The following is a 12,446-nucleotide window of genomic DNA, read 5'->3' on the forward strand; positions in this document are numbered from 1 at the left end:
AACTGAAGACTCCTAGATGACTTGCAGAGACGCATAGTTTTCTCTTTACCCCATAATACACAAAATCTAGTTCTGAAAAGAGCACGAATTCTGTACTAATCATCTTTATTGTTAGTATGTTGATGTGCAGAATTAACCAGTGTTTTGGTTGTCAAGTAATTGTTAATATATGAAAAATTAAAATGTTTTGCCAGTATCTGTATTAGAGGGAAATAAATGGTAGGGATGGCCACAGGGGTGGCCGATGATTTGCCCCGGGCCAATGGTTGAGAGTTGACAGTCCTGTTCAGCAGAAGATTTAAAGCTACAGTGTGTAACTTTTAGCGACATCTAGCGGTCAGACTGCAGCAACATGAACATCTCCCCCCCACCGCTTCTCCCCCCCAACAGTACAGCTAGCGTTACGGGACAAAATGTCTTCCACGATGTCGGAATCACCTACCTTCTCAAGTGATGAGGTTTGTTTACATAGATAATTTTACAGATAGTATTTCATTAGTCTGTGTAGGGTATAGATTTCATGTAGACTTAAGATAATAAATATACCCGTTATTTTTTCTACATCGTTGTGACGTTTTGGCGATCTGGCAATCGCTAGTTTGTTGGCTCTGCGCTGCCGTAGCGCAAAGATGTCTGCCTCCATGGCTGCGAGACCCGCTCCTATGTAATTATAAATAACGAATTCTAAGGCAACGCAAATATTAAGGTTAGGAGGCTGAGCTCGTAGATGATGATAAATAACATAGTTATGTATAATATATTACATTTCTGACTGTATATCCCTGTAATTATTACACACTGTAGCTTTAAACTTCTTTAACTTCGGACTTTGAAGATGTGCCAGAAACTTTAAGATCTCAGAATTTTGAATGGATAAAAAAATAAAAAATACCAAAAGCATTAAAACAACTGTAAGAGGATTTGGTTCCATTTTAAATAAGATATGCAGGATATACCTGCATAATATTTTAAAGCGGGCGCTCCCTCTGACAGCAGCAATACCCGGTGTGCGCATGTCTCCCTTTGATGACAGCGAATGACAGCCTTGTTTAGCTGCAGCCAGTGTGCTACAACGCTAACCGCCAACAAACTCTCTTTCTGGCCTACAAACCTAATGAATAACCGCGTCTAGAGACTCTGGGACTAACTTGCAGAAGCCAGGTACATTTGGTGAGTAGCAGTACTAACGTCGCACCATTTATTTTGAACCACGTTTGATTTCTGAGAACCTCACAGCCGAAAGCTAAGCTAAGTCAGTTAGCCTGTGGCTAGCTGCTTGCTAACGTTAGCCCGCTGCTTTCTGCGCCCCCCTCTTTCAAATCACTGCAAACACTTTGCCGTTTTACTAATCTGTTTCTTCATATTGGGTTTATTATACCGCTTATATTTCCTTCATAATTTGGTGGGGGTTAACCTGTTCATTCAATGATACTTGAATGGAGAAGAGCTTTAGGATAAACCTGACGATATTAAGCTTAGTTGACGTTGAAAAACAGCTATCGGCATTTGTAGGATACCTTTCTAAGCCAGGGTTTACATCTCCTCTACTTCTTTTAACAATCGTACTTTGGTGTTTGTTATTTAAAGCAGTTGACAGGCAAATCTGCCATTTCATTAGAGGAGTGTCCGAGCTAAAATCCACAATAGATGATGGCTAAAGGCAGGCCTGGAGGGATAGTGGAACAGAAACACATTGGAACAGCAGCTGTCTGTGGCAGCTGTAGATTAAAGAGGGGAATAACACAACCATGTCCTCAGTTTGACCCTTATTGTAAGGACACCAGTGGTTAATGGGATATTGTTTTCCTGTTTGTCCTGGAATCAAACGGATGAATTTGGATTTTATTTATCCCCCCCCCTCCCCCCCAAAAAAGGTAAAAACCTCTCAGCAATAATCATGAGTATCTTCTAAAGTGTCTGTACTCTGTTACTCGAATCACGTGTTTGCTATAAACTTTAGTGTCTAGGTCATGTTTAAGTTCCAAACATGTTGCTTTGTCAACAGGCTTTACTTCCTCTGCAGTGCTGATTTAATCACATTATTTGGAAGGTTTGTTCGTCTTTACGGTTTGTGACAAATATGATTTTTAAGTTGATTAATGTTCATGTGATGACAAGTTTATCAGGATGAAAGATTTCCCTGCAAACTACTGATTTTTGTTTGGTCATACTTTCCTTCTGCTATGTCATGATTTTTTACTGATGACAATCTGGTATGATATGTCTGTATTATTACCCAACATAAAATGCATGAGATATCTTAATTTGGAATGGTAAAATGTATGTCTCAGCTCTCTAAGTTGAGTTTTCCTGTTGTTGATTTTGGTTTGTGGTACCCTATGTGTAACAATGCAAATATCAGTTGGTAGTGTGGATATTGAATGGAAAACATTTTCAGTCTGTATTCCTGGATATGTTTGGGTTATGATTCTGGAATAAAGTGCTTCTCTGACGAATTGGGAATCATCATTGCTGAGACAAGTGTGATCTTTGGCGTTGTGCTCTTTGTAACGCATGTCGTTCTAAAGGGGCAAGCACTGATGTTTAAGTTCACTTATTCTCTTTACTTTGATAATGTGGTGTGAATACACTTATGTTGAAGAGAGTTAAAATGCCACCTCCTTTTGTTTATGTTCTAATAAATAGAGATGCAGCGTTCGGATACCTGGATCAGAGATTGGCTCTCATATTGACAAATTAGATATCGATGGTTTGCAATCAGATATCGGTGATCCAAGCTCGTGCATTTTACATGAGCTCTTTTTTTCTGTGTATTTGTTAACAAATAATATAAAGTACATTCATTTCTGTGTTCATTTGTTACATTTTTTAAACAATGATCATGTCGAGGCGAGGCTAAAGCTTCCCTCACAGGGCAAGATATGTCATTCAACATTCGATTGAATAAAAAAAAAACAAAAAACAAAAACACCTTTATTGGCATCTCTGCTAAAAATATGAGTAAAACCTTGTTTTAACCCTGACACTCTCTCACTCATACTCACTTTGAGGTTGTCTTTTTTAATTTAAAAGTTTCCATTTTGCTGTTTATTCACATAAAAAGAAACATTACCTGCTAAGCTACATGGAAAATATAAGTAGAGCTGCCCTGATCTGATACTGATATTGGAAATTAGTCCAGTATTAACCACAAAATAAATATTGGTCTATATTGGTCTGCCTCTAATATCCCTGATATTAGAAAGCTCGTAGAAACACTGCTGCTTCTGTCCGCTTTTCTTTAAGTTTTTGTAGCTTTTTGCTGATGTTAAGTATTATTCTGAGAATTTTCACCAAATCAAGCCATTTTCTATCATTCCAAACTATACTGTTAGTAATAAAGATATGCAGGACTACTACTGATACTGTATTGGATCAATATCATTATTTGTCAGTACTCAAAGCTGCAATGTCGGTATCGTATCAGAAATGAAAATGTTGTCAGGACACCCCTAAATATTGGAGCTCCTACCCATCTCACCACCTAAAATGAAAAACCGCTGAGGTAACATTATGTTGATGAAAACTGACAGTTTTTAGGGACATTTATTAATAGTAATCTAATGAGATAAAAGTACTTTTCTTATGCTTACTAAAAGATGTAATTCTAATTGAATATCACACTTAACAGTTCAGCGTGTTTCTATTTCATAGTTAAAGTTCTGCTGTTTAAAACTGCGTAGGTTGTTGCGTTCTTGGCTGCAGCTCTCCAGTAGGAATACCAGCCCACTTCATTCTCTAAGATAAATGATGTTAGGATCAGGGATGTGATGAGACGGCCTGACTTTTGTGGCTCTAGTGAACAGAAACATCAGTACTCTGGTGGTTAAAGGGCTGTTTTAAAACGGGAAACACTTAATGCTTTGCAAGAGAGATGAAACGCGATCCTGTTGTTGTGAACACTGCTGATCCGATGTGCGGAAATGAACGTTGCTGAAAACCTTTTTGCTTTCTCTAATGTCATCATATTTTTATATATATTTTAAATTCTGATATAAAATTACCTCTAACATTCAGTTTTTAATATGTTTGAAAAGTTGTAGAATGCAGAGCTTTAAAAAGTGAATAGTATATTTTTTTAAGTTGGTTATACAAAAACATTGCACTGATTTTATTATGGAAAACATGTGCTTTATCACTAAATGGTAATTCAGCTCACGAGTTTTTAGCTAAATCTCCTTTAGTATGGCAAAGAATAAGCCTGTAGTTAAATAGCTGCATACGTAATAACTTTTGAAGAATAAGAAGGTATGTAATATTGCCCTACAGTTAAAGTCATGCATTTCTTTTTGATTGATGAAACAATCCAAACAATCGATATAATATAAAATTATATAAATATAAAATTACCTCTAACATACAGTTTGTAATACATGTTTGAAAAGTTGTAGAATGCAGAGCTTTTCCTGATTTTAAAGCAACAGGTTTTTGATTGCAATGAAAATGGCTAACATGATGTTTGATGTTGTGCTCACTATTGTTAATAGTCAATGATATTTTTGCAAAGACATTCCTACTCGCTCAAATCATTATTTTGCCCCATATATTGAGATAAACTATTGATTATCCATTCATGTTCAGTCATCCACCTAAATGAATATTTAGGTATTGTTTAGCCTCCTCTGACCCATTTTTTCTTTTTATAATCTAGAGTCTTTATATAACATTCCCGAGCTGCTCAGTCATTTGGAGAAGCCCTGTGTTTTTTTGATAGTCATGATCCTGGCATATAGGAAGATACACTCGTTATGTGTGTTGTTACTGCTTCATAGATGTACAATGTAAAGATCTTTGTTTGGGTTATTGTTTCCCTAAACGTATTACAACGCATGAGTGACAGTTTGGAATGTGAGCAATGATGCTAACGTTACTCGGATGTGAAAGAGCAATCAAGCTATATAAAGTGATGTGAAAATGTGTCCAAGCACTTAATGCAGGAATTTTTAATTTATTGTTTTTCAGTTTAAAAAAATTATTTTTCAGAAGCCTGCATGCTCTTTTCCTTGAGGGAAAAAAAAAGGTCCATAAATTGACAAACTACATGGACTGCAGTTGTACTATTTGCCTGCTGAGCAGTGGAAGAAAGTTCAGAAAAGGAAGTGTGAAGAGGATGTTGGCTCAGTCACACATGGCTTCAGTAGAAAGTAAAATCCTTTTGATAGCTTTTAGAAATGCTTTGTACTTTTGGTTGGGCTGCCTGAATGTGTGGGATTATGTTACCGAGAGGACTGGGCAGTGGTCCAAACCTGTGGTTTTACCATACATTCAAAAAACAAAAAAAACCTTTATATTCACCTTTCATTGCCTTCCCTGTTACTTTTCTCTACCTGGTCTGTTCATGTATGTGATCCTGTAGAAATACTGGTCTTATGAGTCACTGGCTTCTGTCCCTCCTAACTCAGGACACTTAGCCTTCCGGATGATCCTATCCCTCTCATAGTGCATTACTTGGTTTCTCTTCTGCTTCCGAGTTCCTCCAATACTCTCCTTGACTGACTCACATGTCGACTCTAAACTGTGGATGTTATCTTTGCTGACAGGCGAGCAGCTCAGTGACAAAAGGCGGTCCTCCTTCCTGCTACCCACTTAGTATCCTGGCTGCTTTTTCACTTCTGTTTGAAGAATGATCCCACTTAACAATATGATTATGCATGTGAAAGTTAGTCAGGAGCGTAAGCATGATGGGTTTTAGAGGGGAAGAGTTCAGCAATTGTTTGTTTTCATGCAACATTAATCTGGTTACTGATTTAAATAGTATTTTTTTTAAGCTGTTTATGCAAAAACATTGCATTTATTTTATTATGGAAAGCATTGTGTGCCCCATCACTAAATGGTAATTCAGCTCACAAGTTTTTAGCTAAATCTCCTTTAGTATGGCAAAAGATCAGCCTGGAGTTAAATAAATGCATACGTAATAACTTTTAAAGAATAAGAAGGTATGTAATATTGCTCTACTGTTGAAGTGATGGATTTCTTTTGATTGATAAAACAATCCATACAGTTGGGGCTGCACAATATGATGTGGATCTATCATTGTATTACGTCATATGACGTCATACACACTCCCCTTTGTTTTAAAAAAATATAAATATAAAAAATATAACCGTGGATGTCTGGGGGACAGTGATTCGCCTACATGTTCTGAATGCTGGCGTACCATAAAGAATAAATTATGAACAGTTTAGTTTGTGCCTTCAACTCGTTGTCCATAGGAAGACGTTACTTGGATTACAAAACCAAATATGTTCAGAACAGCTCCAAATTACAAAAAACTCATATGGCTGAGTAGAACATGATGTAATAATGTAAAATCAAGGGCCCAATGTAAAAAAAAAAAACTTTGTTCCCCTTTAAGTTCAATTTTAAATTTTTCCTTAGAACAATGATTAGCAACTAACTACCTTTTCTTCCTTTTTGTTTCTGCTTTCTGGATACATTTATTATTAAACTGTCCAAACAGTTACATTTTTGTGGTGAAATAAAAACATACATTTTCCCTGAAGCAGCCCAAAGCTTGCTCTCTCGCTCTCTCTCTCTCTCTCTCTCTCTCTCTCTCTCTGTCTACTTCTGTAAGATTCAGCAATTCCAGTAAATTCCTTTGGGCTATCAGAGATGTCCGTTTCAATAAAACTGACAGCGTAGACCATTTACTGTTTTACTAAACAGACCATAGCAAAGTAGTTATATGTTTGCACTTTTTAAAATCTAGAAGACCGCTATATTACATGACATTTTTAAAAAGATATATTTAGAACACATGATAACTTGTCCAACGTAGTATATGAAAGAAAAAGATCTGATTTATTTAGTTAAAATGTTAAATATTTTTTTATTTGTCTTGAATAATATGCCACAATGAATCATTAATTATCTATAATGGAACCAAATGTGTCATCAAACTGTTGCTATAACTATGTTGTTATGCAGCTTCACAATTTGACAGTCCTATTTTTTCATTTTGTGCATATTTATTAGGAACATTCATCTCACCGTCTAAATTTCATACCTGTGTTTAATTGACTGTTTCTTAAGTGTACGAGTTTTGGGTGAAGTGCGTTTGTGTCATTAGGAAAGTTTGGTTTAAACAGGTAAACACTCAATGTCAGAGCGTAGGTAATGATTAATTATGATAATTATTTGGCAGTTTATGTTCCTCAAACTAAATGCTAGAGAACAGCCTTAAAAAAAGGTTTAACTGACTTTTAGAAATTAAAATTTGTGAAAAATACCTACGTCTTAAAAAGAATACATTGTGACACTGCAAGAACTCGTTGACCTCCAGTGCTTTTATCCTGTGCTGTAGAACTGCAACCTGAATGGAGGTCCCAGAGGCTCTGTCCTCTGAAGCATGGCCAAGATAAGGAAGGCAGAAAACCAACCACCACTGAGCAAGACACAGAAGTTGAAACCTCAAGACCTGGCCAAGAAATATCTAAAAATACATTGTTTGTAATGGTTTTATTGCCTGATGACTGTGCCGGTAGCTGGACCAGTTTCCACTCTGTGGTTGAGGTGCTGTAATGCTTCTTGGGTTGAAGATGGAGTCAGAATCATTTCTCAAACCAGTTTTCAGCTTCAAGAAGAATTATCTTTAACAGTGCTGTATGCCTGCCTTTTTTTTACCTGGAGCACCCAAATGAAAACAAAATTAAATTAGGAGTGCATAAGAAAATGTAGGGTCACTACAAACTTTCCTAAATTGCACCATTTTGTTGTTTGATGATGCTTTGTGAGGAGCGCTCTCCTCACAAAGCATCATGGGATTTGTTGTCACAGTGGCCCGCTTTCGCCTATGGCTGTCACTACCCGACAGCGGCGACAAATAAAGATGGCGCAGTAACTGTGCAGGGAGGCGGAGTTACATGACCAAAGGGGAGTTTAATCCAGCTCTATATAGGGATCGAGGGATTTAGGGGTTAGGATGCATGTTAGGACACAGCCAATGTGTTCACACTATCGTGCCGCATCACTGTTGCTGCCCAAATTTGTGTGGCAACAGTGATGTCTCGTAACTGGTTTCCCAAGTATTTTCCCCTTACAAATGTAAATTTTGACTTCTAGGTAGGGTTGTCAAAAGTATCGATACTCAAAAAAGTATCGATACTGAAAAGTTGTATCTGGATACAATGCTCATTTTCAAAAGTATCGATACAGTGCTACCACCAGTGGCACCTAACGTGCACCTAAAGTGCAGAATAGAGGACAATGCACTTTCAGAACACTGTGTGATTGAATAATTCTACGCACTTTTCAGTTTCAGACTTTTTCGTAACAGGTGCAGCTGCTGAGAATAATTTTTGTTTCTTAGCCGGTTTGGCTAGTGTCATTGTTATGTGTGCAAAGCATAGCCATGGAAGGAACACTAATTTTTAATTTTATAAGTTTTTTATCAAGCTTGCGTTATATTGTGCACAGCATACAACCTCAAAATATTGTTCTTATTGTTTATTGTATTTATTGATTGTATTTTATTTATTAATGAAAATATTTCTGTTGAATTTTGGAGTCTTTGTTTTTATCCTTGTGGTATCGAAAATGGTATCGAGTATTGAATATTTTCCTTAGTATCACTATCGAGTTGAAAAGTTTAGTATCGTGACAACCCTACTTCTAGGAAAATCCTTTTCTCTCATTTTTCAACAAAAGATGAACGGAGATCTTATTTTAGGAGCAAAATGCGAATGAAAGGGGGGAAATTTGTACTTGCACGTGTGCTCCTTTTTTTTTTTTTTTCCCTACCTGCATGGATAACTGAGGTCTTATGGATCAACAGTGTTTCCACAAGAAGGGAGTTTGGCTGGATGCTGCATCGGCCTCTGCATCAAGCTTCCAAATGTCCTAGCTACTGGCTGCCAGACAGGAAAAAAATTCCTGTGAATTTCAGAAGACTCACTCTTAGTCCTTGATGGCAGATGAACACATGCGCTGGCCGACAGACCAATTTCTTAGGTGGGGTGGAGTGTTCAGGTTCAGAAGGAATCCCAAACTACTGGTCTGTCAACACCAACCGGCCTATTTTCAGTTTTTTCTTTTTTTTTTGTCTTTTTTTTCACCCCTACCTGTTGAAAGTCAGCATTAATGCATAGCCATGGCTGCAGGTGGATCAACAACCTTTTAGAGGGTCAATCAGACAGTTTGGTATTAAGTTGAACATGACTAAAAGAGTCAAAGAAAGACTGGGCTTAGTTAGCAAACAAAAAAAGAAGACTATATCTGTGTAGGACAAAGAATAATAATAATAAAAAATAGATTGCAGTTATTCAGCCTTTTAACCATAGTTATTATACAAAAACCTCACTTTAACATTTTAACCTCACTTATGCTAAAATCATGTTGTAGGTTTACTAACTCCTATGTAAAATGAATCCTCCAAACTATAATTTACCACAGAACTGTAAACACAGTGGAGTTTAAACATTGCAGAGATGAGCTTTTAAACCAGGTTCTCTAACAGCAGCTGCAGCTGCAACTGCATGCATAAGGTGCAGGAGTGTGCTATTAATTGATTTGTATGAACTTAATCCAACTGTTAGTAAAGATTTATTTTTCCAACGTTTAGAGAAATATATCTAGGTAACGATTTGTTCTTAAATATATACTCCTAACTTCGATGTTGTATTGGCTTGTTTCTCAATTAACAAGTAGAAGAAATTTGAGCATCGGTTTTCTTGTAGAGGAAGAGGATCCCTTTATTATCTAAAACATTTCTGATAGACTGCAAACATTTCCTTCTCCAGTGTTTTCTGTAACTGAACTGCATAAAACTGAGAGACTTTTCTGTAACTGATTCGACTGCCCTTTCACTCCCACCAATCCGATTCATATGTTCACTTATGAAAGATAATATTCTAGTATTGTATAATGTTTTTTCTTCAAGTTTACTGATCAGTCCTAATAGTTATTTAAGGAAAGCTTTTTGACAGGTTGAACCCAAATCTTTTAACCATTTCAGGAGCTTAGTATATATTTTTTTGAGGCTGAAATTATTAATTTGATTAATCATGATTAATTGATTACTGATATGATAGCCAACTAATTAGGTAAACAAATTGATACCTTAAGTAAAGACTATATGACATGCTGTTAAGTTGATATATGCTGAAAGAAAAACCAAACTACATCATGAATACATAAATACATTTTTTTTCCAATAAAGATCAAATGTATTCTTTATAATAAAAACTATTCCATTTATATGTACGTATATGCTTTTTTTCAAGTTGCAATTCAATTATGGTCGTTTTATAATTCAAATGATTATTTTATTTATAAATGTTAATTTACTAAAAGTGTTTGTTTTTCATTTCATTATATTTGTCTTTTTATATTGATTTTTTTAGTTTATTTTTTTTTTGTTTTTTTTTTTGTAACTGCCAAATAAAATACATCTTTATAGACAACACACACAAAAAACAAACACATTTTTAGGTCAATAAAAAGAAACAAAATGTTTGGATAGAGCAACTGATTACTAAATTAATTGATAGGTGCAGTCCTCGTTTTCCTTTGAGCATAAGTTGTCCGTAGCTTTTCTTTCCTGCATATTAAATGCTATTTAAATGACGTTTTCTTTTTGATTTGCTACAGTAATTCAGTGTAGAGCTTATCTTCTGTTTGAATATGCGTAACCAATGAAATTTGTCAGGCACATCAATGCAGACACTGTGGTTGTCTGTTAGCTTGTGTGGGTTGACACAGCCTCACAGTTATTCCCACTCACAGGCGGCTTCTTTTGGTCCCGGCCTCATTCTCCAACCAAAGCCCCAATTCCACACTTTAATCTGTGTTTTCACTGGAAGCAACTGACGACAAAAGGCTTTTAAGGGAAGGACTCACTGAGAATTCATTCTGATTTCATGCACTCAGTTTGGATTGCATGTTATGGTTGTGTGTTTACTGAATAGAGTGAATTGCATTTTGTTTTTATTTTTGCGTGTGTAATGTCTGCTGGGACTGTTGAGCAAGCAGCTTTCTTTTGTTGTGATTGGCCCCCTTGTGAAAATAACACAGAATGCAAATGATCACTTCCTTTGGCTGTTGCTTACCGTGTACTTTAGAGAAAATGCAGTCATCCTTCTTTTTTGTAGAAGTCCAGCTGAGTACAGGTGATCAATTAATATTTTTTTTTTATTCTCAGCTCCTTCAAATGTTGAAACTATTTATCTTTTTTTTACAAATCGATTAATCTGTTGATTATTTTTTCCATTAATCGATTGATAATCTGATACCAAAAGGTTCCTTAAAGAACTTCAAAATGTGATATGTTGTATTGTATGTTAAATAATTAAACGCCATGACTCTGACAGCTCTCAGTTAATGGTGCGTTCCCTTCAACCCTAAGCGCTGGCTTCCTTGTTACAGAATAATGGAAGTGAAACCCAAACAACGATCAACCTGATGATATCACTGTGGTCAGTTTTCCCAGACTTCACAGAACCTCTTCCAAGCCACATTAAGCGTTATGCAACTGTTTATGCCACCTGGTTAGCACGCTTTTATTTCCCTTCTCCGTCGATGAGCTGTCGCTTGAAAGGTTGTTCTTGCTCTGAGTTTGTCTCACATCCGTTATTTGCTCACAATGAACCATTCACGTTTTAATTTAGCCTCCCTTGGTTCTGCAGCCCTTTAGTTCTCCGTCTGCCTGGGGCCCGTGAAGATGGTGAAGCCAGACATCCACACTCTGGCCCACCACCTGAAGCAGGAGCGGCTATATGTGGCGTCGGAGAAACATCTGATCCAGAGGCTCAACAGCGATGTACTGAAGACTGCTGAGAGGCTCTACCGTGCCGCATGGATTGCCAAGCAGCAGAGGATCAACCTCGATCGGCTCATCCTCACCAGGTTTGACCGTTGGGACTTTTTATTCTGACTGAGGTTGTTTTGTAAACTGCACTTTTTCATTAACTAGCCTTCTTAAAGGAGATGGCGGGGTTTATTTAAACCCATTGGTTTTTTAATCAAAGCCAATGAAAAGGTCATTTGGGGTCATATTTTATTTATATAGCCCCAATTTTACATGTCAAAGATAATTCAACTGAACCATGCAGACAGATTAGTAAAAAGTTTCCTATATAAGAAATCTCAGCAGACTATATCAGGTTGCTGACTTTGCATAATTTTCTCCTCTTGGATGAGCATGCAGTGATAGTAGATAGTCTTTTGTTCTCTTATGTTGTTGATGATGCTGCAGTCCCTAACACGGAGCATGCATGTGGCGACAGTGGAGAGGGAAAAACTCCCTTTTTAACAGAAATAAAAAAACTTCAGCCGAACCAGGCTCGGTGTGAGCGGCTTTCTGCTGAGGCTGACTGTCGGTTCGAGAAGACAGTGGCGAGAAAACAAATGTAAAATAGAACTTAGGACATTGTCAATATGTGCCCCTGAGGTAGACCCTTAACAAAACAGACAAGAAGACAATCTTAAAATGCAGGCATAACTGATTAGGG

General features: G+C 36.8%; 1 protein-coding gene across 3 annotated transcripts in view; it reads left to right on the forward strand.

The window, feature by feature from the left end:
- The first annotated feature begins 1,025 nt into the window (after positions 1-1,025).
- Positions 1,026-12,446, forward strand: part of gapvd1 (GTPase activating protein and VPS9 domains 1) — a 47,903-nt gene continuing 36,482 nt past the window's right edge. For all 3 annotated transcript variants that reach the window (XM_015400098.1, XM_015400101.1, XM_015400100.1), the window contains exons 1-2: positions 1,026-1,170; positions 11,622-11,841. In XM_015400098.1, coding sequence (XP_015255584.1) covers positions 11,657-11,841 — 185 coding nt within the window. In that variant the 5' untranslated portion in view covers positions 1,026-1,170; positions 11,622-11,656. The remainder of the gene's footprint in view (positions 1,171-11,621; positions 11,842-12,446) is intronic.

The sequence above is a fragment of the Cyprinodon variegatus genome, unplaced genomic scaffold (genome assembly GCF_000732505.1).
Source record: "Cyprinodon variegatus isolate N-32 unplaced genomic scaffold, C_variegatus-1.0 Scaffold1070, whole genome shotgun sequence".
Taxonomy (NCBI): domain Eukaryota; kingdom Metazoa; phylum Chordata; class Actinopteri; order Cyprinodontiformes; family Cyprinodontidae; genus Cyprinodon; species Cyprinodon variegatus.